General features: G+C 35.1%; 2 protein-coding genes across 2 annotated transcripts in view; one reads left to right on the forward strand and one right to left on the reverse strand.

Annotated features, from left to right (window-relative positions):
* The first annotated feature begins 792 nt into the window (after positions 1–792).
* On the forward strand, positions 793–24,314 carry LOC141459963 (uncharacterized). Its single transcript, XM_074139551.1, has 2 exons — positions 793–1,004; positions 18,716–24,314. Exon 2 carries the CDS (start codon positions 20,781–20,783, stop codon positions 21,948–21,950), a length of 1,170 nt encoding a protein of 389 aa, XP_073995652.1. The 5' UTR covers positions 793–1,004; positions 18,716–20,780; the 3' UTR covers positions 21,951–24,314.
* Pfas (phosphoribosylformylglycinamidine synthase) overlaps positions 4,193–25,418 on the reverse strand; it is a 59,065-nt gene continuing 37,839 nt past the window's right edge. The window contains exons 17-25 of the mRNA XM_074139550.1: positions 15,729–15,864; positions 14,109–14,215; positions 13,778–14,043; positions 11,387–11,606; positions 10,032–10,208; positions 6,030–6,194; positions 5,777–5,929; positions 5,559–5,687; positions 4,193–4,521 (exon numbers count right to left, since the gene is read on the reverse strand). Of these exons, the coding sequence (XP_073995651.1) occupies positions 4,340–4,521; positions 5,559–5,687; positions 5,777–5,929; positions 6,030–6,194; positions 10,032–10,208; positions 11,387–11,606; positions 13,778–14,043; positions 14,109–14,215; positions 15,729–15,864 (1,535 nt within the window). The 3' untranslated portion in view covers positions 4,193–4,339. The remainder of the gene's footprint in view (positions 4,522–5,558; positions 5,688–5,776; positions 5,930–6,029; positions 6,195–10,031; positions 10,209–11,386; positions 11,607–13,777; positions 14,044–14,108; positions 14,216–15,728; positions 15,865–25,418) is intronic.

Here is a 25,418-nt window from a genome sequence, read left to right on the forward strand (position 1 = left end):
CCTCTTATCCAACTGATAAAGAAGGTTCTCTTTATTCTGAACCATTCTTTTAATCGAATTCTTCACTTTTGGGCCAATCGCTTAAATGTTCTCAAGGAAGCCAGCCCATTATTAGTCGGCGGCCTTCTGATATAGCCTCTGTTAAGCGTCTTAATTTCATTTTCGTCGCTTCTTTTCAGACGTATCCTAATCTCTTCAATTGAGGTTGGATACAAGTTTTGAATCCTAAGGTACTCCTTATTGATTGATAGTGACCCACTGTCTTTATTTTATATGTAAGAATCAAAGATCAATTTAAAAATAATACCTCTTCATAATGGACAATATTTCCATAGGGATCTATCCGTAAGAATTTATATCAGGGACATGAAATAATATTAAGTATAGTATAATATTAAGAATAAATGACAATAAATTTAAAAAAATACTCACAATATTGCTATAAATATACAGGGTGACCAGAGTTATATGCTCCACCCACTTTTTGTTTAAACGGCGGGAAATTTCGAAAAAATAAAAAACACGTATTAATCATTTTTAGTCTAGTTTATTTTCAGTGATTGACCCATTTTTTTAAACCCAAGTATCTCGAGATACAGCATCCAACTTTGTTTTTTCAAATGGAACGTTATATTTTTTTTTGCATATTTTTATAGTATTTGAGCTCCTTAAAAAAACACAAAAAGAAATTTTGAAATCAGTTAGGTTTTTCAAAAGTTATGGTAATTTAAAATATGAAAAACAAATTTAAGTTTATTGTCAAAAATACGTTTTTTTTTTTTTAAAGAATTTGTTCAAACTGGGCACAATCAACGGATAGGCAAGCCAAAACTCTGGACTTCCACGCTTTGCTTGTAGCAGCACTTATGGTGGCGAAGTCAAGATCTAGGCAGGCTAGAGTTATTCGACGTACAGGATGTTTTATCTACAAAAGTTTGGTGTGGAGTTTTAGGAAATCAACTAATCGGTCCTTACTTCTACTGAGAGAACTTAACTGGTGCAAGGTATCTAACTTTTTTTAAGAGACATTTTGCCATTCTGCTTGAAGATATTCCTTTACAACGTCGGCTAAATATGTATTTTCAACAAGATGGTTGCCCGGCACATAATGCGAGAGTTGTTCGAGGTTACCTGTTAGTTCTTGCAAATTACTTACCAGAACGTTCTTGATAAAGAACTTACCAGACTAACCAGCATTGTCCACATTCATGCTACAGATTTTAGAAAGTGTTCTTGTCTGACTACCACTAGTGCCAAGGCTGGTACAGTCTTAAGGACAACTCTCTTTATTACCATACAGATTAAAACAGTTGTTTAAGGGTCGATCAAAAGGTCAGAATTGTGCGAAAAAGTGTAATGTTGAAGAACACCCAAATTTGATCATTTTAAACTATTATTGGAATTACGATTTTATCATACTAACTCTTTCACTTTTTCTATTTTAATATCCATGTTCATGTGATGACTACTCAAAATAGAGGGCTTAATCAAAATAAATCAGAAGAATATTTGGAATAGAGATAAAATATAGCGCCTATTTATCACTGTTTAATATACATTTTATCATTATTTTAATAAAAACTATATTATGAATGAAATGACGGTCTTAGATATCTAATAAATTCTTAAACAATATTATTGAAAATTTAATGCAGTAAAAATACTTAAGTATATCACCGTTTCCAAACCTTTTTTGGTTCGCGTACAATTTGGTAGTACAACATGCTACACGTTTCTATGATATTTTTATGATTTAATTTTTATTTATTTTTTATGTCCGCCATTATTGATTATTTTTCGCGTACCACAAACCAGCAACTCGCGTTCCACTAGTGGTACGCGTACAAGATGTTGGAAACGCTAACTTAAATGATCAATTGTTATAAAATTTGAATAAAACACATAAGCTTTTTCGAACGTTTCTAAATAATTGTTTGAAATTTCGAGCGGGAGGATGAATTAAATCTTGGGTACTTGCTGATTTGTATACATTTGTCATTTAATCAACCCTTACCTTTACTTTTTGAACTGTAAGTTTTTGTTAAGATCGCATAAATGTAAGGATGTCAATGAAACAATATTCATAAGAAAACAAGTTTAGAAATTCCCATGTCAAAACTGCCCGGTAGGGCAATAGTATAAGAATTGATCGCCAAACAGTGTACGAAAAAGCTTAATGTTGAAAAAACACCCAACTTTGACAATTTTTTCTCTTCTTCTATAAAAGATAAAATCCTAAATTTTCTGTATAAATGTAACGCAAGTACTCCTTTATAACTTCAATTTTTTGTAACAACCCAGATCTAATAGATTTCGAGAATAAAGTTGCCAAAAATGGCATTTTCAAAAATGTTTACCTTTTTTAAAAACAACGTAGGGTCTAAACGCGAGAACCGATTTTCTTGAATGAGGTGTCATTTGATTCGTAATTTGATGTAGATGTGCCTTTTGGGGATCTCGATGCTGTACATTCTATGGGAAAGGAGTTAGCGCCAAGTATGTGACCCTAAACTATATCCTTAACAAAAACTTAGTTATAAAAGTTAAGTATAAGCGTCGATTAAGTGCCCAAGTTACACAAATCTGCAAGTACCCAACATTTCATTAATACTTCACTGATATGATTTAAGTAATTTTACTGCATTAACTTTTCATTAATATTTTTTATAATTTATTTGGTGGCACAGACCCTTATGCTGGCCTTTTATTATTCATTAATATTTTTCTGTTATAATAATAAAAGATGTATCTCATCGACATAGTTAATTAAGTTTTTGGTAAGGTATAATGTATATTTATACATAAAATTACCCTTAAAATCGGTTATTTTTATTTTTAAAATATTTGTATTCTACTGGCTGTATTGACAGTTTATAAAATTTTTTAACGAAACTGGTGTGCGACTGTTCTTTCTATTTACGCTACTGAAACTGTTAGTTCATCTTAAGTTGCTGGGGGACATTCCATTTGGCACAGTTCAGGCAACTTTAAGCTAAATAAGCTGTCATGTCATAATCTATGAATACTTAAAAGCAGCGAACTTTTGTTTGCAGCCGCTGCACCTTCTTGCCTTGGTAGCTCCCCCCAAATATTCTATACTACAGGACACAAGAGGAATGCAAAAGTACAATTTTGAACATTAACAAACCATTTCATATTTTAGCTCATTTAAAATAAGATTTAGTTTAGAAAGAAGGGAGTGATTAGCTCACTGGTTGCATGCTAAATTAGTAAGCCGGAGGACCCGGTTTCAAAGCCAGACGTGTTGCCATTATGTTTTCTTTTCCTAAGAGCTTCTTAGCTCATAATGTAAATGTTGTCTGTAGAGAAAGTCACAGTCGACGGTAGGCATTGCTCTGAGAATGCTGTTGATACAATGATCCTAGATGTTGACCTTCCTTAAATTAATAAAATAAATAAATTGATCCATTTTATTTCTAGATGTATTGTACTTTGAGCGCTCCGCATTTATTGTTGATTTTTTTTCTCATAGTTTATTTATTTTATATAATTTTTTGAAGTGTAATAATGTTTCCAAGTTAATAAACAACAATTTTATTAATTTTATTAAAGGGAAGGGATTAGCTATACGGTTAGCTTATCGGATTCCCACGCGGAGGTCCCGGATTCGAATCCAGCTGCTGACCCATAGATTTCCTCTTCCTAGGAGCTTCTTACAGCTCACTGTCCGGTGATGGACAGTCTTGTCTGTAACGAGAGAACTGTCCGGAAGCCGGCAGTGCACTGAAAAAAGCTCCGGACGCCAATAACCTCAGATGTTGACGCGCCTTTAAAAAAAAAATAAAAATTATAACAATACTTTACTTTAATTTCTGTGTTTATCAATATAAAATTACCACAGTTTTTTGAAAAAATAAATGAAAGTTGGGGAGTTAAATTGACGCCAATTTTAATACAGTTTAGTAATATAGATTGCTAACGGTAGCAAATTTATTCTGATGAGTTATATATCATGTTGAAGGAGAATATGTAATGTAAAAAATGAAAAACCAAATCGCCAGAAATTACATAAAACTTTTACGCGAAGAATTACCCAGATTAGATTTTAGAATCTCTCAATTGAAGCCATTGTTCTGGGGCACTATCTGAATCGGCCCACTGCTTTTGATCTTTTTGGGTCCTTTAGAGCTATAGACACACTAAATTAAGAAATTAAAAATATTAATAAAAATAGACTTTTTCAAAATTTACTAAATAAAAAAAATTGCAGAGTAGGAGGATTCAAGCTCTTTTACTGCTGGAATCAATCTTGTTTTCTTTGACATAACAAAACTAATTCTACAATTGTTCCTAAAAACAGTTAAAGGAAGCTCGTTGACTAATTAGCATTTTGCAAGCACCACTGATAAGCATTATGGAACAGTCTCATCCAGGGCGAGACTTTGAGATGTTTGAAGTTGGCTGGAACATAAGGCCATTGCCACATCAGGGTGCACCTCTCCGGGTGTGGCATCATCGCCAGGTGGCGTCCATCTTCCGAACAAATCCCTGCTACACCACCTGCAAAACAGTCCATTGGTATATACGTGATCTCTCTCCTTAGCTACATTCGGCCAGCTCATTAGTGAAGCCTTCAATGTAATACTAAACATTAACTTCTCAGCTCTTATCATTAACGTGGTCTGGCCTGTACTAAGACGAGCAAAAATTTCTTTTAAAGCTCTTGAAAAGATGGCCAAATCACCTTAATCAAGCTAACATTCATGCTGTGGGTATTAGCCCGCGTGTTGGTCTACCAATGGAACTAAGCCAGAAATTGTCATGTCTGAAACGACATGTGGCCATCTCAAAACAGATCTTGCGCAGACTGTAGCCTGGATTTTGCGGATTACCGCTCACACACCGGCTCTAAACCGATACAAACCTATCAAAATAAATTTCCGCTCGACGGTCGTAAGCACATTAAGTACCTAGAAAAGTTGAAGGAAGCAATTAGTCCGAATTCGTTATTTGTTGACCAGCCGCAACCGGATAAAAAAAAAAGCAAGAAATTTGTTCGGAAATGGTGTTTTTATCTTAAATGAAAAATTACTAAGAGGATATTTTCAAGACTCATTGTAAAAGCCGTATATCAATCCTCAAATTACATACAATAGTGTTAAGTGTTGTCATATAATAAGGTGAATAATAAAAAAGTAACTTTTTTTTCAAGTTCCATGGACTTTAAACCTCTTACCATGTACCATTTTCTATCTTTAGGCTCAGCAGAGCTATTCTATACGTATTACCAAACCCTTCAAATAGCCACTTCTGTTGTGAAGCTTACTTTAAAAAAGTCTGTGGAATTGCGAAGTATTAGTAGTTCATTACGTCATTACTAATGAATCGTACGTTGATGTGAGGAGTACGCTGATGTGCCGCTAAACGATAAATCCAAGGGGAAAAATCTACACATTGCTCGGCGTTTATATCTAAACATTAGTACTAATTCGATACAGACTAAGGAGTGCGGCCATCTTTGGCTTTGTGGGAAGTCCTTTTACAAACACTCGTTCATTACACTGATTAATTTTAAATCTACAACATGTGCTTCTTACCGACACTTCCATTAGGGTTCATTGGGTACACCTCTGTTGGATTTCCACTGTCGTCCACATACCTGAATGATATACACTTATTCTGTTCCAATGAATTTAAAATTTTCTTGTTTCTGTATGTGAAACGTCCTGTAAAATAAAATCTATAAGTTGCAATAAAGTTTGTTAAAGGTAAAGTAAAATATGCGAGGGCGGAGTCAGAAAATACTTGTAATTACCTTCACCATGTGCAACCCAAACTCCGAGACAGCTTCCTTCCATCCCTCGTGTCATTATCGAGCGAGAATCACCCACCATTACTGTACTGAATCTGCACTCAAACCTTTCAGATAGATTGTGGTCCAGGAAGACTCCCTGTTCGGCAGTATTGTCTGCAGAGGAATACAAAGCTTAGTTCTTACTTCTAAAGAAGAGCTTTTACTTCTTACTTTTAAATAAATATATCAGATAAAATCAAAATTAAGAATATACCTTTTAAAATTCGGCCAACCCAACCAAGAAGCGACATTAGCTGGCATCCATTGCATACGCCCAAACTGAATGTATCGCTGCGAGATCTGAACGTCTCGAATTGGTCTCTGAGTTTGTTGTGGAATTTTAAACAGCCAGCCCAACCTTTAGCTGAACCCAACACATCTGAAAATAAAACAAAATCTATTTCTCTAACCATATTAGAAAGAGGATATTGCGATCGCGAATAATTTTCAATTTCGAGTTTTCACCAGAAATAACCGTTTTAAGGTCCCACGAGTTCAAAAAAGTAATTTTTGACAAATTGGTCTGGAAGTGTGTTGGCCCGACTGTGAAAGATACTCGTTTTGATTAAAAACTATACCGGATACGTTTGATAGATATATTTGGACATTCTAAAATAAACATAAACCAAAGCAATTCTTTTATCAAAATTAAGGAATACAAAATAAACTAAACATATTGACAGGCAGGTAACATATATAGCATACCTTAACAAAAACTTACAGTTTAAAAAGTTAAGTGGGTTGATTAAACGCCAAAAGGTACACAAATCAGCAAGTATCCATCATTTCATTTATACTTCATTGATATTATTTAAGTAATTTTACTGCATTAACTTTTCCTTCACATTTTTAGAATTTATTAGATGTCACAGACCCTTATGCTGGCCATTTTCATCTACAAAATATTTGTTCAAGACTGTAGATTGTAATATATATTTATCTATAATAATCAAACTATTAATTACAGGTTAAAAAGAAAAAAAAAATATGAGGCTAAAAAATTCATAAACTTTTTTTTAAAAAATGCTTACACCAACATAAATCAATGATTTTATTTTATTTATTTATTTTTATTTTTAAATAAAAATCGTCGGTTTAAGTTCATTCTTCGATTAAAGTAATAGTTATTTTATGTAGTAGTCAAACGTTTATAATAATAGGTAATAATTAATCTGGCTTTATCGCAAATAATATAGTTTTCTTCAATTACATTCTCCATCTAGGTGTTCTTCCCACAATGTTGTATATATGTAATATAAAATAAATAAGATATGCATATTTTTAGGACAGCTAATTATTCCAGTATTTTACTATAAGTAAAATTAGGGAGACTAAATTAAATTACAATTGAGAAATGAATAATTATTGTTGAATAATCTACTTGTTATTAACTGTGTGTTATTTGTGCTCACGAATATTTCGGTAAGACGAATTCAAGACTAAAATCTTGTTTTAAATCCTGCGTGATTCAAATTTAAACAGTGGCCGACTCTAACTTTGCCTTTTTCTATTTTAACATGCATGTGTATATGACTACACAGAATAATTCATAACTCATTTTATCATAATTATAATTAAAAAATATTATGAATGAACTGGCCAGCATAAGGGTCTGTGACATCTAATAAATTCTAAAAATGTGAAGGAAATGTTAATGCAGTAAAATTACTTTAATAATATCAATGAAGTATAAATGAAATGTTGGATACTTGCTGATTTGTGTACCTTTTGGCGTTTAATCAACCCTTATACTTAACTTTTTAAACTGTAAGTTTTTGTTAAGGAGATATACATACATTGATATTTTCTCTTTCCCCCCCTTGACTGTTTAGTTTTCAAATTCATTAGCTGTCAGCGTGAAGTAGATATTATCGAGCTATCCAAAAGATACGGATAGATTTTTCTCTTTGTCTATTTTGCACAGTTACATATCTGCTTTACAGATTTTTTTAAAATTTGGAATAAGCAATTCTATCAATATAACATGATAAGGTGTTAAATCGGCTCACTCATTGATAATTTTAACGATTGCATTACTTCCTCTTAGTAGGTGTAAGAGCATGATGGCACTTCACAGCCACGTAGAGGAGCTTTAATCACTTCTTCGTGCTAAATTTATAGTTTAAAATGTTAAGTATTAGGGTTGATTAAACGCCAAAAGGTACAAAAATCAGCAAGTATCCAACATTTCATTAATACTTCATTGATATTATTTAAGTAATTTTACTGCATTAATTTTCATTAATATTTTATAGAATTTATTAGATGTCACAGACCCTTATGCTGGCCAGTTCATTCATAATATTTTTTTGTTATAATTATGATAAAATAAGTTATGAATTATTCTGTGTAGTCACATACACATGCATGTTAAAATAGAAAAAGCCAAAGTTAGAGTCAGCCACTGTTTAAATTTGAATCACGCAGGATTTAAAACAATATTTTAGTCTTGAATTCGTCTTACCGAAATATTCGTGAGCACAAATAACACACAGTTAATAACAAGTAGATTATTCAACAATAATTATTCATTTCTCAATTGTAATTTAATTTAGTCTCCCTAATTTTACTTATAGTAAAATACTGGAATAATTAGCTGTCCTAAAAATATGCATATCTTATTTATTTTATATTACATATATACAACATTGTGGGAAGAACACCTAGATGGAGAATGTAATTGAAGAAAACTATATTATTTGCGATAAAGCCAGATTAATTATTACCTATTATTATAAACGTTTGACTACTACATAAAATAACTATTACTTTAATCGAAGAATGAACTTAAACCGACGATTTTTATTTAAAAATAAAAATAAATAAATAAAATAAAATCATTGATTTATGTTGGTGTAAGCATTTTTTAAAAAAAAGTTTATGAATTTTTTAGCCTCATATTTTTTTTATTTTATTTTTTATAACGTTTTTCTTTTTAACCTGTAATTAATAGTTTGATTATTATAGCTAAATAGATATTACAGTCAATTAATTTAAGTTAAATGGTGTGCTAGTTGAACAAATATTTTGTAGATGAAAATGGCCAGCATAAGGGTTTGTGACATCTAATAAATTCTATAAAATATTAATGAAAATTAATGCAGTAAAATTACTTAAATAATATCAATGATATATGTATAAACTAATGAAGTCTCTCTGTTCATAAAATGTAATACTTACTCTCTACATAAGTTTCAAGAAAATTTAATTAAGTAAACTGCGATAAAAGAATTTCGTTGAGTGTTTACACCAAATTGTTTATGGAATGGTTATTAAGGTTTGCCAAATACTCCTTTCAGTCAACATGCAAAACTCTTTCTCCCGCCTAAAGACAAACTGACGTCTAGTGTTCGTGATATACTACATCAGATTAGCCTATCCTACCAAAAATTGTCAGATATTTCCTATACATAACTATCTCCCATGAAAATCCTGGCTGTTGCACGTGTTGATATCGACCTTATAATGAAGTATGATACTATAGGAATTAAAATGCTACCTCTCGTGTTGACTGTAATCCAGGATAAGTAGAAGATATAATATGGAACGGGAAAAGAAAACTGGAATGATGAGGTCCACACAAGATTTTATCAGTTAAAGTAGGTCTTAAGTGCTGGATCAAGTACCATACCTTTTAATCACGGTAATGGCAGTTTCATTCATCGAATCTTAGGGTGCGATAAGGAATATTCATCCCTTGAGTTTATTTGCATGGAGCTCGTGTTGGAACTCCTTCTCGTTCATTGTATCAGCCTGTCGGCTAACCTTCAACGAAAGCCTACTCTCAAATTTTAGCACATCCAATTGAATCGAGAGAACTAGGGACTTCAAAGAAATTATTAGAGCTCACCTAAACTGGTTTAGAAGAAATCTATTTCACAGAAAAACAATTCCTAAGAATTTGTTGTGTGACGTTAGGGTGGTCTGCTTCCAAAGACATGTCATAGTGTCTAAAGCAAATACCTTAACAGCATTGAAGCTGTTGCTTCATACCACTGTCCTTTCTGCCAAAGTGAAGTAGAAATGACATAGTCCGTTTATACGATCAAACTTAAGTGGGTTATTCGACACAGAATAGCTGAAATCGGCAAAGATATCGGTGGAAACATAAAATAAATAATTAAGTGTAGCAAGAAACGTTGTACACAGACCCCCCCCCCCAATACATCACACCACAGATCTGCTTCAAATACTAATTTATCTGAAAAAAATTAACCTGCATAGGAGAAGCCTCCTGGGAATACAATACCGGTGAAATGGTTCGCCGTAACTGTGCCGTTTAGCAAGTCCTGCATGGTCACATCCCAAACGTCGAAGCCGGCCATTTGTACTGATACAGCCATCTCTCTGTCGCCGTTAGTGCCTTCCTCTCGTATGATCGCCACCACAGGATCTAATGAAAAAAAAAAAAAATCTTACGCTCTCATAATTTCTTTTTAGAAACTCAGGTCTGTGCGTTTTTTCTCTGAGTACTCAAGCTTTCATAGCTGTTAATCAACTGTGTTCACTATCAGTTTCCATAACATTTTTGATTATAAGGCAGATTTATACTGACTGGTCTGCCCGCAGTAAATTGACTAACTGCCAATAAACTGTTACATAACCTATCCCTTTTAACTTCAACTTATGTTGATGTTTGTATCAAAGGTCCATGCGATTTACAAAATACTGAAATGAATCTAAAAATTCAGGGGATCTTACGTCACTACTTTAAAAAGCATCAACGCAAATAAAAACACTTCTAGAATTAATGAAGTTCGGGGGAAGACTCTTTTTTACACGTAATCGTCAAATCTGATTAAACAACTTAGTGAGGGAGATGTGAGCGTGGAAAGTAAGCGTCCTATATTATATTCTTAGAATTAAGCACTTTTGAGCCAGCTTTATAAGCGTGCATATAGTATTAGCACTCAATGATTGGTGAAATCCAATCATTTGGTCAGCTGGTAGCAGCATTTTATAACAATTAACGCCTCAGCTTGCCTTTACTTAAAACATGTAAAGCCTTTCTTCAAAACCCGAATTATTCTCGTTTCAGCAAACGAATTATAATAACTTGTGATAAAAAGTGAATTCCTTTATCAATTTTAAAATACAAAATAGAAGGGTAGATAATTCCAATCAGTAGTATCCAACCCCTGAAAAAGAAGTCAACACTCTGTTTTGGGCGAAAATTTAGTTACTCTAGAAGAATAATCTTTGAAAATGACCATCCTAAAGCCATGCACCACTCAAACGTCCTTAGAAATAGAAAATTTGTCTTTTGGCCTCCCTGAACTGGCTTACAATCCAGACAGACACCTCTTAGTTAGCACCTCTTCCGCTCCATGGTTCACTTTTTGTACAATAACAATAATAACAGGAGAAAACGGATGTTCGGAGTAATTTGTTTGCAAAGAGAACTGGTGGTAGAAAAGCATGGAATTGTTGACTCAAAGTAGGGTTTAAGTCCTAGCCTGCATTTCGAGGAGGAAGCTTAATCTTAATAATTGAGTAAATAAAACTTTTTCAGTTGTAAGATAAAAAACGCACAGACTTTTCTCACCTTAGTAAAATATTATAATAAGTTACTTTTCGTAAAGTTCCGCTGTTGCCTTGGCATACTGTCTGGATCGAAAGTTAGTTTGTACTTAGGTCCGGTTCTGTTCTCCAGACCGTTGAACTCTTCAATCACACAGTTGATGTTGGCCTGTCTGCATTCTAATTTGTAGCTGGTTTCCTCCCAGAGTTTGTACAATTTTCCTACCGTTGACATTAAGACAAGTGATCCATGCTTGTCACGGATTGTGGCCTGAAAACAAAGATTTGGAGGCTCAATAATACTCTTCAATTACTCTGGTTTAAAAGCAACCAAAAACAATCTGGCTATAACCGATCGAAGACCGTCACTGATTACAATCTTGATTGAACTAAACGACAAATGGCCCTCCTCTTGTGATGTCTCCATAAAGTCTAACGTTGGTAATTTTCTACACTAGAGTGACATTACATTATATTATTGAGTTTTGGCCACCTAAAGTGGCTTACGCCAGTTCTCTATCTCCACAATCTCTCACTCTCGCTATCCTCCACTTAAGACGCGGCCGTCCGACACCTTAAAGCTACTCAGACAGTAACATCTTAGGGATTTTCGTAACCATCAGGGCAATGTGTCTATAACAACTAAGTCATCCAGTTTAATGATTTGAATGATGTGTAATTTTCAGTTGTAATTTTGGTGTACTTAAAATTCATTATTTTGTGAACTATCAAGTAAAGTTTTAAAACTTTCTAACGAGTAATTATTACACAATCAGTTTGGAAAAGTTCATTAAAATTCATTATTAAAGTTCATTCATTCATTAAAATTATCGTATGATGTCTCTAAACATTAAGTGGGAATACAGTTTTGTTTGCTTGGCTTCCCGCACTTTTAGTGCACATTACTGAACACTAATGGTAAATATAAACTATAATATGTGAAAAAAAGTTTAATTTTCTAGAGAGCTCACTCAGTATTGCAAGGTTTGTAGAGTACTATAATAATTTTTATACCCCAAAAGTTTTGATTTGTGAATTTAGCTTAATATACATTTTGATACATTGTAGACTATTTAGAAGTACAAGGAGCAAGACGCATTTCGGTACTCTATGAAAGGAGTTCATTTTCTAATATGTATGCGGATGACAATCTCCTGGCAGATAGCTGGAGCGACACTCAACGTAAGGTCAATATCTTAAAGACATATGGCCAAGGAAAATCACTGCGAGTCAATACAAAAATCTTTTATATGGCTTTCAGGAAAAGTGGGTCTCTGAGAAAGTTACATTTTTTTTATTAGCAAGAACAGATTTAAATCTGTAAAAACTTTTCTTATCTAGGAATCCCGTTCTCAACCACAGGCCAATTTAAATTAGCTGCTAATTCATTCCTTAAGGTGAAATCTGCAGCAAACGTGGTCGTACTAAAAATACTTATATCCTCTAAATGTTTCAATTGGATAACAATATGTAACCTATAAGACACCTTATATGTCAAACGCGGCTAAAGTTTGGGCAATTGGGCCAAATAAAAAAGTGCTAACTAAGATATTTCAAATACATCCCCCATTCACAACTCAATACGACTATTTGTTACCTAAAAATGGAAACAGGTAGAGTACATACGACTTTCAAGGTATTCAAACCTCTGATAGGGTGGTGGTATGCAATCTTTAAAATGAATAATACTAGGTATCCGAAGATTCTTTACTTTAGATTGCTCAATTTGTAGGTGCCTAGCTTATTAAACTGGGCAGAAGAGGTAAATGAAGCAGCTTATCATTATAGGTAGAACGGATATTTGGCAACGTCAAGATGCTGAAATCTTAAATCTAGTATGAATGATTTTTTGGAGGCATACCATAATCTTTTGCTATCTGTTGATATAAACAAAGCCATAACTTGGTCGTATAACAGATTCTATAAAGAGACGATACAACTCGTAAGTTGGACCTTGACCTTCGCCTCTAAACTCGTCCTTTAGACGAGACATTTTGGACTACACATTTTTGTTTATAAATCTTTCTCTAGAAGGAGAGGAGGTTCTCCTCAACCAAGATTAGTAAAGCTTTTAAACCAGGTTCATTACCAACAGCATATCAAGATCCACGCGTTTTACAAAATACTGAAATGAATCTCGAAATTCGGGCGATCTAAATAATAATAATAATAACAATAATAATGAAAATAATAATAATTATTAATTTTTTTTTTATAAGTGAGGAAAACCTTCATAAAGGTACCATATGAGCGATTATGTGGGATCCCTGCCCACTAAAAAACCTCACTTTTTCGTTTTCCTTGATGGAACCAGCCCGGGACCAAAAAAAAAATATAAAAAAATAATAAAAATAATAATAGACTAAAAAATATAGGTATATAATATATATAAATCTTTTCTTCAAACGTAGACCACATTGTAGAGGCATTAAGTATACTTACGGTGGACTTCAAACCGAATCCTGCGGGCTGACCGAGATTGAACGTAAAGACGCCGTGCTTCAAACAAGCGGCTTCGAACCTTTCGACGTTCGGCGCGCTCACCTCCAGCAGCCAGCCCGCCTCTTCGGCGAACAACATCTCCTTGCTCTCTGCCGCATCTACGGGTAGCTGCACCTGGAACCCACTCATCCCACCGATTGCCATTTCAATCAAAGTAGTAATCATTCCGCCATCACTGACATCGTGGCCAGCCAGTATAGAACCATCTGAAATTATCAAGCCATTAATATTGAATCCAATAAACGCTTTGAATTAACATCTTTAATCTTACCTGATATAAATTCTTGGGTGACAGTGAAAGCATGAAGTAATGCAGCCGCATCCTCTACATCGGGCACTTGATCACCCAACTGGCCGAACGTCTGAGCCAATATTGAGCTGGAAATTGTAAAATACAATCACATTTAAAGCTGCAAAAGAAGCAGTTGGCAAACACGAGAAGTCAAATTCTGCAGAGGGCTCCAAATACGCTTTAACTCTGTAGAAGAACATTCTGTACAACGTTATTCAAAGTTAACAGTTTCTTAAAAGGTGTTAGAAAAGCTTATGTGAAAATTACCGCGGTATCGCTTTAATTTACATATAATCTTTTTTTTTTTTTAATTTTTATTAAAGGCGCGTCAACATCTGAGGTTATTAGGGCACGTACATTTTCAGTACACTGCCGGCCTCTCGTCACAGACAACACTGTCCAGTGCCAGTCTGTGACTGTAAGAAGCGCGTAGGAAGAAAAAATCTAAGGCCGGCAGTTGGGTGACCCCTAGATTCATTAATCAATGAAAAAATATTGTTGAAAATTTTAACAAAAATCATCGAGAACGAATTTTTCAGACCTTTAAGTAAAAATTTCATTGTTTATAAGAAACGTTTTGAGGGTCTGGGTTAAGCAAATTTATAGGTAATTTAATGCTCTTTCGTTTGGAATAAGCAGATTTGTTGTAGGATAAAGGATAGAAACGTTACGGCCGTTTTTATGGTGAAAAACACGATTATCGACTGAAAAGTTAAAAATGCAAATATCCTGCACACTATTGAGAATTGGATCAAAGTAAATAGAATATTTTTTGTTGCATTTGAGCTGCTGAATCACCTCCCGAAGTTTCGACCACTCCTCCGTGTACACCCTGTATACAGGGTACTCCTTGATTAAGCAAAGTTCGATCAAAAATTAAAGGCCTTTTCAAAATCAATTAAAGCGATTAAGTTACACTTATAGCGACTTATACTTATATGTCAAGTTAATAATTAGTTTGTGAACAAATATTAAAGAAACTCTCGCTGGTTTTTTGTATTCTGTATTTGTAATCAGTTTTGGATTTTCATTTAACTACATTTTTAATAATAAGAAAAACGTTTCTCAAAAATCACTCCTATTTTCAGATTATAATTTTATTTATTTATTTTTTTTTTTTTAACTAACATCAGTTCCTTTTCTTTTTCCTTTTAATGATAAAGTAGCGTCACTTTTCGATCCAAACAGTTTTATTTTAACTTGAGAATTCTAACCATGAATTCGATTCTTATTAGTACCGTAGATAGTTACAATAGAACCTACACTTTAGATCTTTAATGACACGTCTAGTAGTTTCCTCTAGAGCCATAAAAATTATTTTTTCGCAAAAATTTTACAAATAAAGCTCACAACATATGTGTAGAAAACTGCTGGAGATTTCATTTTAAATTCCAAAAAAATGAAAAATCATCAAAATAACAATGGTTGTCACCAATCATCTATATCATCTCAACCAAGTATCGACTTTTTAGAAATTTTTCGTTATTAAGTAACGCCATCCACGCGCAGGTCCACGGAATAATTTGTTAAAAGTCGCGAATAAGAGAAATAATTAGAACAGATAATACCCTCCACATAAAATAAATACAAATAAAATACCCTCCAAGCCGAAATTTAGCAGAGAGATGCACCCAAATTATCACTGATAGTTCGCCTCTAATTGGGCCTTTGAAGTCCGGTGTCACTTTCTTTGTGATGTCAGGACAAGGTGCGTACGCCGAAATAACCAGAGTGCCTGCAAAATCAGAAACAGATGATAAGAGCCAAGGTAAGTAAATCAAGTTAGGTGGGACGCACTGCTCCAGCAGGCTGCAGTTACACTGAGCAACAATGAAAATATACTATCTTCTTAACTAAAACTTACAGTCTAAAAAGTTAAGTATAATAATAATAGGGAAGGGAGGAAAGGGATTAGCTATGCGGTTAGCGTACTGGACTCCCACGCGGAGGTCCCGGGTTCGAATCCAGCTGCTGACCCTTAGATTTTCTCTTCCTAGGAGCTTCTTACAGCTCACTGTCCGGTGATGGACAGAGTTGTCTGTAACGAGAGAACACTGTCCAGAGGCAGGCAGTGCACTGAAAAAAGCTCCGGGCGGCAATAACCTTAGATGTTGACACGCCTTAAATCGTTAAACAAAATAAAAAAAAATAAATAATATAATTGCGTTTATTTAAAAAGTATTCAATAAATATTTACAAATTCACTTTATATTACAAACACACATTGACAATAACTGCCTAAATTCGAGCATTGGCAATGCAGTGTTTAACAATGATTACCCAGCACAGTACATAACGTTTACTAAAACACAACTGTGTTCTGAACAAATTCACAAAAGTTACTACAGTTCACTTTTACCCTCTTAGCACTTCCCTTTATAAGTACACAATAAAAGACTCCTCGACTATTAAAAAAATGTTGTATAAAATATAATAAATAATATATAATATTATTATAAAAATATAAAAAGGTAAAAAATGTTATTTATAGGCTGATTATGGGTTCGCAAACAGCACATTTTTTTCATTTTAGTCTGAGTAGTGGATTAATAAATAAAACAAAAGATCAAACTTGAGTTTTATTAGTCATCAACATTTTTAAAGGTTCAGTCACTTAGATTATGTATAAAATAAAAATGAATAACTTTACATTACAATAATTTACATTTTTATTTAAATAGGTTAAATGATTAATCTACTTAAATAAAAATGTAAATGTTCGTTTGTTCAAAACCTTAATTCTCCGAAAGTTCTTCACCGATTGCTTTGAAATTTTGACAACGTTGCATTCGAATACGGGCGTGTTTTTAATTACCTACAGTACATTTCAATGTTTACGATTGCCTTGTTAAATTGAATGTTCATAGATTTCAATGCGCAACAAATAGCCCTGAATCCACCGGTTACAATGTTAACTGCTTTCTTCACGATATGTCAAAATGACGCGTTTGTGAAAACACTGCTGTATTCAAAGTATCTACGAATTACATAGGAATGCGAATAGAAAATCATTTAAACGACGCAAACGAGGAGAGCGAGTCGACAGACAGCCTGGCATATTTAAAGAAACAACGGTAGGCAGATTGTACATCGTGCATCCCAATCGCTTCTTTATCGCATGCAGTTGGTAAATGTGTCCGGTCCAACGTCTTCCAGCAATTGAAAATTGTCAGCGGCGTTATAACACATGCACTTCCGCAGTGCATGTCAAGGTTTGAATTTATTGGGGAACGACCGACTCTGGGATGTAGGTGTACGCCAGCCGCTGACTCTTCCCAATTCTCACTTACTGGGGCAATGATCCTATTCGCACACACACACACACTCACACAGAGAGAGCTATGACCAATAAACTATTTGACATAAGCTAAAGTAACGATAGCCAATCTTACCATTAATCAGAATAGTTTCATAGGATAAATTCTTTAACAAATTATTTAATAACATCAATTACGTCAGGGCCGTAGACGAGAAAACTCGCAGGTCAACAAGAGGTAACACAAGTTTTTCCAAACAGTTTTGTCCTTGTCTTACTTCCAGCAAGTCCCAACTCAGAATGAACAAAATAAATAAAATCCTTTTTTTCCAAATAAAATACACAGCTGTAAACATAAACATAGCAACTAATTCTAGTGCCTCGTTACATTGGCATTTTACAATCACAACATTGGTGATCTTTTTCAAATGTGCAATCAAATATTCCTAAGCTAACGCTTGACACTTCACATACAAATCAAATTCGTGCATTGTTTGCAATCATATTGATCGCGTGCTCTCCTTCATCTCCAACAGGAATATGGAAGAAATATAAATCGCACATTCTGAAGATATTTTCCGTTCACAACAGAAGTCTACAACGAAGCGTTGATAATGATTGAAAATTTGCGCTTAGAAATCGGGAACAAAGTTCTTAATCAATCGGGAATGTCATCATCAAATCGACCTGCTGCTGTTTCGTTCGACGTAGATTTGCGTCGTGAGCAAAATCACAACATTGGTGATCTTTTTCAAACGTGCAATCAAATATTCCTAAGCTAACGTTTGAGCAAAAAGGTTTTTACGATCAAATAATGCAAACTGTCAAGAAGGGGTTTGAGAAATCTTGTTAGACGCGCCAGGAGAAACTGGTAAAACGTTCATAATTTGATAGATTCTGGCAGCAATTCGATCCAAAAATGACACAGCCTTACCAGCTTACCATAGAATAGGTCCATTTACCCAATCTGAGCCACCGCAACGCGAGGCCGAGTACAGCTAGTTCTAAATAATTATAATTATAATATTACATTATTATAATATTATAATAACAGTTAGTACAGTGATTCTCAACCACTGAGTCGCGGCACGCAAAAGTTTTGAAGTGTGCCGCCAAATTTTAGAAATGCATACAATACAAATTGTAACGCTTTTTTTTATTATGAAACAAAAATACGACCAAATATAAACGAAATTATCAAAAAACATCAAGCTCAAATTTCTTATTGAAAGTATTCTTATTATTAACTTGTAATTAATCCCTTAATAAACATTTTTGTAGTACATAATATATAATTTTATATTGAAAATAAACAAATTATTTTACACAGTGTGTTGGGAATGGTGAGGGAATTTTCTTATTGAAGAGAGCAACACTGTGAAGAGGAGATTATTGCACGGTAGAGAGTTGGAAAAAGGATATATGTATATGTATGTTGTATGTGTGAATATATTAAAAGTACATATTTTTGTACGTTTGATTTTGTGAAAATATAAAGAAACTTAGTGTTTGTGCATTTTCTATACAGTTCCCCATACATTTTCTATTTCTAACATAGTGGCATCCCTTGTGGGGAATTATAAAGAAAATGTATGATAAATTGTTAGTATTAAAACGAGAAAGAGCACAATGGAGGAGGTTGTTTTCAGTAACAGCTAATTTAGTGGAGGACATGGTAAAATCAAGTGATCAAGATCTTCATCTTTTGGAGATAGAATATAGAAAATTGGAAGATCAAGCAATGGAATTATTTGGGCTGGACAGTAAGGTACGTGAAATTATTTTTATTAGGGAAGAGGTTACGGAGGAAGAAATATCTGAAGAATATGATAAGGTACAAAATTACCGAGACAGGTGGATTACATTAAAGAATCAGGTAGAAAGAAAGCTTTGTGCTTCAGATAAATTATCATTAAAGGATAAAGATGTAGACTCACAAACTGAGAGTAAGGGGAGTTTTTTTTAAAAAAAATGTTTACGTTTACCTAAGTTAGAGTTAAGAAAATTTAGCGGTGACATAAAGGAATGGATAAACTTTTGGGCCCAGTTCAAGAAAATTCATGACGATGATGAGTTATCTTTAGAAGATAAATTCCAGTATTTAATTCAATCAATGAAAGAGGGCTCGAAAGCTCGAAAATTTATCGATAGGTTCCCACCGTCGGCAGAAAATTATCAACCAGCCATAGAACGATTGAAAAGAAAATTTGGAAGAGACGATTTATTAAAGGAGGTATACATTAGAGAATTGTTGAAGTTAGTTCTTCAACAGAATACTAAGGAAAAGAGGAGTGATTTAAGCGACCTTTTTGACAAACTCGAAACACAATTAAAAGCACTTGAGTCTCTTGGTGTGACGATGGATAATTATTCGTTTGTTTTGTATCCTTTGCCCGAATCAGCTTTGCCTGAAGACTTATGGAAAATTTGGGAAAGAAAGAGAATGTCAGAAGAAGGAAAGGATGAACAAGAAATGGGAGTACATAAAATCTTTAGAAAAACTACTAATATTTTTGAAGCAAGAGGTCGAGTGTGAGGAGAGATTGTTACGCGTGCTAGTTTCGTAAAAGATGCTACTAATGAGAGGGCTAGTATACGCCAATTACCTTCAGCAGCCGCGTTGATAAATACAGACAAATCAACTTGTGTATTTTGTGATAAAACTCATAGACCACAAGATTGCTTTAATGCTGGTAGTCTAACATTTCAAGAGAAGAGAGAACGATTGGTTCAGAACAAACGATGTTTTCAGTGTCTGCGACAAGGACATTTAGCTAGACAGTGCAAGAATTTTGTTAAATGTTTCATATGCCATAAACGTCATTTGTCAGTCATGTGCCCAGAGCAACGGGAAAAAGAACATAAGTCAAACTTAGAAGAAGGTTCTAAAGAGACGCAGATTGGAACTTCTCTTATTAATTACAGCTCAGGTTAGGCTTCAAACTCTAATGGTAAAGATCAAAGGTCCCAAATCAGAACTTATCGTCCAAGCGCTCATAGACTCGGGGTCGCAGAAGTATTACATTAAAAGGGAATGCGTAGAATATTTAGGACTCAAAGAGGTCGGCAAGGAGACTTTTTCGCACAGCCTTTTTGGTGGAATGGAAGTCAAGAAGCAAACCCACTATGTTTATGAGGTTGAATTACAGGATTTAGCCGAGCATTTTTCATGTAAAACGTCTGTGTTAGATCAGGGAAAGATTTGCAGTTGGGTTCCTAGATTAGAAGACATGAAATGTTTAGAGTCTTTAATGTCAAAAGATATATTATTAACAGACACGGGACGGAGTGACTTGGAAATAAAATTATTGTTAGGAGCAGACACGTTGCCTCATGCTCACAGGAAAGATAGAGGAGATTGAGAACGGTTTGCTAGCTGTTGAAACAAGATTAGGATGGACTGTCTTGGGCAAACAGACTTGTATGGAAGATCGTACACTTACAAGTTATATTGTGGTAATAAGCTTGATATCTCAGACTTATGGCGACCTGATGTTTTAGGCATTACAGATCAGCATGAAAATGACATAAAGAAGGAAGTAGAAGCTGAAACCTTGAGACACTTCAAAGAAACAGTAAGAAGAAGCGAAGAGGGAAGGTATGAAGTTAGTCTACCTTGGAAGGAAAGTCATCCCCTACTATTGTCGAACAAAGATCTTGCTGAGCGGAGGTTGACTGGCCTCACCAAGAAGCTAGTAAGTAGTGGAAATTTTGACAGGTATAAGTCTGTATTACAGGAATGGTTGGAGTTGGGAGTGATTGAAGAGGTGAAGGCAAACCCGAAGGAAATTGATTGTCATTATTTACCACATCACATGATTTTAAAGGAGACAAGTGCAACTACAAAGGTGCGGCCGGTTTTTGACGCTTCTGCAAAGGATAAAAACGGAGTTTCACTTAAAGAATGTTTGGAAAGGGGGCCTAACATGATTGAGCTAATTCCTCAGATTGTGATCAAGTTCAGGAAATATGCTATCGGAGTTATTGCAGACTTCGAAAAGGCCTTTCTTCAGATGAGTTTGTACGAAAAGGATAGGGATTTCATGAGATTTCTGTGGTGGAAAAGACAAGCTGAGGGAGAGATACAAATTTACCGACATTGTCGTGTGGTCTTAGGAGTTTCGTCAAGCCCGTTTTTATTGGCTGCCACAATAGCCCACCATTTCGAGCAAGCACCACCACATCTGAGAGAGACAGCAGGAAAACTGAAGGAATCATTGTATGTAGATAACTGCCTCACGAGTGTAGAGAACACCTCGGACTTGACAAAATTCATTAATGAAGCTAAAGAACCAATGAACTTAGCTCATTTCAATTTGAGAGAGTGGAACTCTAATTGTAATGATCCAACAGTGAATCAAGCTAACAAAATAATGGAACCCGTGTTACTGTGGGACACCACCTCCGATAAATTATACTGTAATATTAACAGCGTTGATTTTGTTTCAGGTTCTGTCACAAAAAGAAGTTTACTGTCGGTGGCCCAGAAAATTTTCGATCCGATTGGTTTAGCGTGCCCAGTACTCTTGTACCTAAACTATTGTTGCAAGCTGCATGGTTACTAAAATGTAGGTGGGATGGTGATCTTCCCATAGAGTTAAAGAAAAGGTTCAACGCCTGGTTGAAGACTGTAGCCTGGTTACGAGAATGTCAGATTCCCCGTAACATATGTATAACATGGGAAGAAGTTAGCATGCATGTCTTCTGTGACACGAGTAAGGATGCTTACGCAGCGTGCGTCTTCATAAGAAGTAGATGCGGAGACTCAGTAATAGTACGGCTGGTACAGGCGAGGTCAAGAGTCTCTCCTATTAAGGCAATGACGATACCGCGACTGGAGTTGATGGCTGCGGTAATCGCAACACGTTTAGGTGTAGCTACAAAAAGGGCACTATCAATGGAATTCAAAAGTTATTATTGGAGCGATTCAGCTGTAGCTCTGACATGGATAAAAACAAAAGGTAACTGGAACACCTTCGTAGGGAACAGGTGTAAAGAGATTTGCCAAAATAGTTGTCCGGATGACTGGAGACATATCCCAGGAAGTCAGCATCCTGCAGATCTTGCATCGAGGGGATGCAACGCAAAGGTATTAGCCGAAAGTCGTTGGTGGGAGGGCCCCGAATGGTTGAGAGCAGGAGAGGAATTGTGGCCTTCCAGTGTCTTTGCCGCAGAAGAAGAGGAAGTGAACCGCGAAAAGCGGAAGACAGTAGTATGTGCAACATTGTGTGAAGAAAGTACTCTGAGCGATAGATTGAAATATTTTTCAAGTTATTTAAAAATGGTTCGCATGTGGGCTGGATTTGGCGTTTTCTTCGGAAGTTGAGAGATCCATCGAATGAGAAAATTGTTTGTGAAGGATTGTCATTTGAGCAATTTAGACACACACTCCGGGGAAAATTGTCATTTACTGAATTTCAAAGGGCGGAGGAGAAGGATATCCAGATAGCGCAAAAAGAAGGTTTAAAGGATAGGATAACCAAATCTTTCAAACCTCCTATACTATTACCTTCGAAACATCATATTGTAGACAAACTTGTTTGGTTTTATCATAAGTCTTTTAAACATGCCGGGGTTAACACATTATTGATAAAATTGAGAGAACGATTTTGGATTATAAAAGCAAGAAGAACGATTAAGAAAATAATATCTAGATGTATAATTTGTAAAAGGCATCGGCAGAAGGAGGCAAATACACCACCGGCGCCTCTACCCCGTGAAAGGATAGAGGCTTCCTCTGTATTTGAAGTGACGGGAGTCGACATGGCAGGGCCTCTTTATTTGAAGGGAGGGAAGAAATGTTGAATCGCTCTATTTATTTGTGTGGTGTATAGAGCATTGCACTTAGAGATTGTGCAAGAGTTATCGACTGGAGCCTTCATTAGTGCTTTGAGAAGGTTCATAGCAAGGAGAGGGAGAGTTTGTACAATTTTTTCAGATAACGGAACAAACTTTGTAGGGACCAGTAATGCTCTGAGAGGTTTAGACTGGGAGAGGATTGTAGAATTTGCACAAGTTAATCGAATAGATTGGAAGTTCAACCCACCTGCGGCTCCATGGTGGGGTGGTTGATGGGAACGATTAGTGCGAATGATTAAGGATCTATTGAAAAGAAATTTAGACAGAACTACAGTCACATACGAGGAACTCAATACCATAATTTGTGACTGTGAGGCAACTATAAATTCCAGACCCCTCACATATATCTTGGACAATGTGGATCAAATGAGGGTTTTAACGCCTGCTATGTTTCTTCATAATCTGCCTTCGAGTGAGGTACCCGATCTAGATAACATAGACGAAAATTCTTTACAAAGACTACGGACTTCCTTAAGACTAAGGTTTCGAAAGGAGTACCTAGCCTATTTGGTGCATCGAGGAAAGAGAGAAGGGAAGGAGCTGCAAGTAGGTGACGTGGTACTGGTGGGAGCGGACCAGGTAAAAAGAATAAATTGGCCTTTAGGCTTAATTATTGAGACCTTCCCAGGAAAAGACGGAGAAGTTGGAGTGGCCAAGATCAAGACCGCAGAAGGAACTTATACTCGACCGTTTCAACGACTCTACCCACTAGAGTTGTCAAGTACTGATCAAGGTGCAGCGACCCGAGCAGTAGAAAAGAAAACAGAGAAAGTGGTGAAGGAGGGAGCAGCGGAAGTCAAAAGAACTAGAACAAGGATCATTCAAGTCCCGAGGAAACTGGACTTATAGTCCGTGTGTTTCAATTTCTTTTGTAAAAATAAACTGAAAGGTGGGAGTATGTTGGGAATGGTGAGGGAATTTTCTTATTGAAGAGAGCAACACTGTGTAGAGGAGATTATTGCGCGGTAGAGAGTTGGAAAAAGGATATATGTATATGTATGTTGTATGTGTGAATATATTAAAAGTATTTTTGTACGTTTGATTTTGTGAAAATATAAAGAAACTTAGTGTTTGTGCATTTTCTATGCAGTTCCCCATACATTTTCTATTTCTAACACAGTGTATTATGGATAAGTAAAATACCTTTAAACTTATCTTATTGTTTGTGTACCGCTAAATATTGAAATTGTTAAAAGTGTACCGCTACAGAAAAAGAGGTTGAGAATCACTGAGTTAGTACTTAATTAATGTGACTTTTGAATTTGTAGTTTTTTCACCAAATCTATAATAGGATTAGTTCTTGGAGTTGCTAACAAAATTAGGTGTTTTGGGGCATTTCAGTTAATCTTGAACGATATTTTGATTTTTTTATGTTCATAATGGAAAAAAACATTTGTTAGTTCATCCAAACCTACAACAATATCTGAAGAAAAATCGGGTAAATTTGGAAGGTACAATTTTTTTACGGATTTGATTAAGTCCCTGAAGCCGACGTTATTATAATTTCGATATTTTTTAATTTTTCAGTAAGTCTTCGCGTGCTCTGTCAAAACTCAGCCGTGCCACACTGTGTTAGCCACCCCTGGATTAAACAGTCATGAAATGTTCTAGACTCGGCTCCTGCTTGCGGACACAGCAGACCTTTGATTGGTTGTTCACCGATTGAGGTGGCTGTACCCACCTAGGACATAATAGTCTAGTTTCAGAAATGTATGCTCAAAAGTTGCGAAGACTTTTTAGCGGGGAGGATTCCTCCTATGAAGTAATAACAACTGCTATCGATAATGTGAGGAAGGTTACAAGGTGTTTCAAGATCTATTTTTTCGTGTTCTTTGTTTTGTGCGGTTGTTTTTTTTCTGATTGCAGCTATAATAATGATAAGTGGTGAACCCGACATAATTTCGATTTAATAAAAGCTGGGCACAAACTACGTCACTTTACTGAGAAATTCTTCGCTAGCTCTCCCTAGTGGCTCCATAGCGAACTTGAGGTTCCCATCTCCTCTCAAGCGATAGCGCCAAAGTAACTTCGTAACAATATTGTATTTTTGACACTAGCCAATAAGCAGGAACGTAAATGATAATGCTCACTAAACTGTTAACAACACTGATCTTTTGCACAACAAAGTAAATAACATTTACAAAAAAACAACTTATTGAATCAATTCACGAAAG

The sequence above is a fragment of the Rhodnius prolixus genome, unplaced genomic scaffold, assembly GCF_049639745.1.
Source record: "Rhodnius prolixus isolate KJV_2025 unplaced genomic scaffold, Rpr scaffold_35, whole genome shotgun sequence".
Lineage (NCBI taxonomy): Eukaryota > Metazoa > Arthropoda > Insecta > Hemiptera > Reduviidae > Rhodnius > Rhodnius prolixus.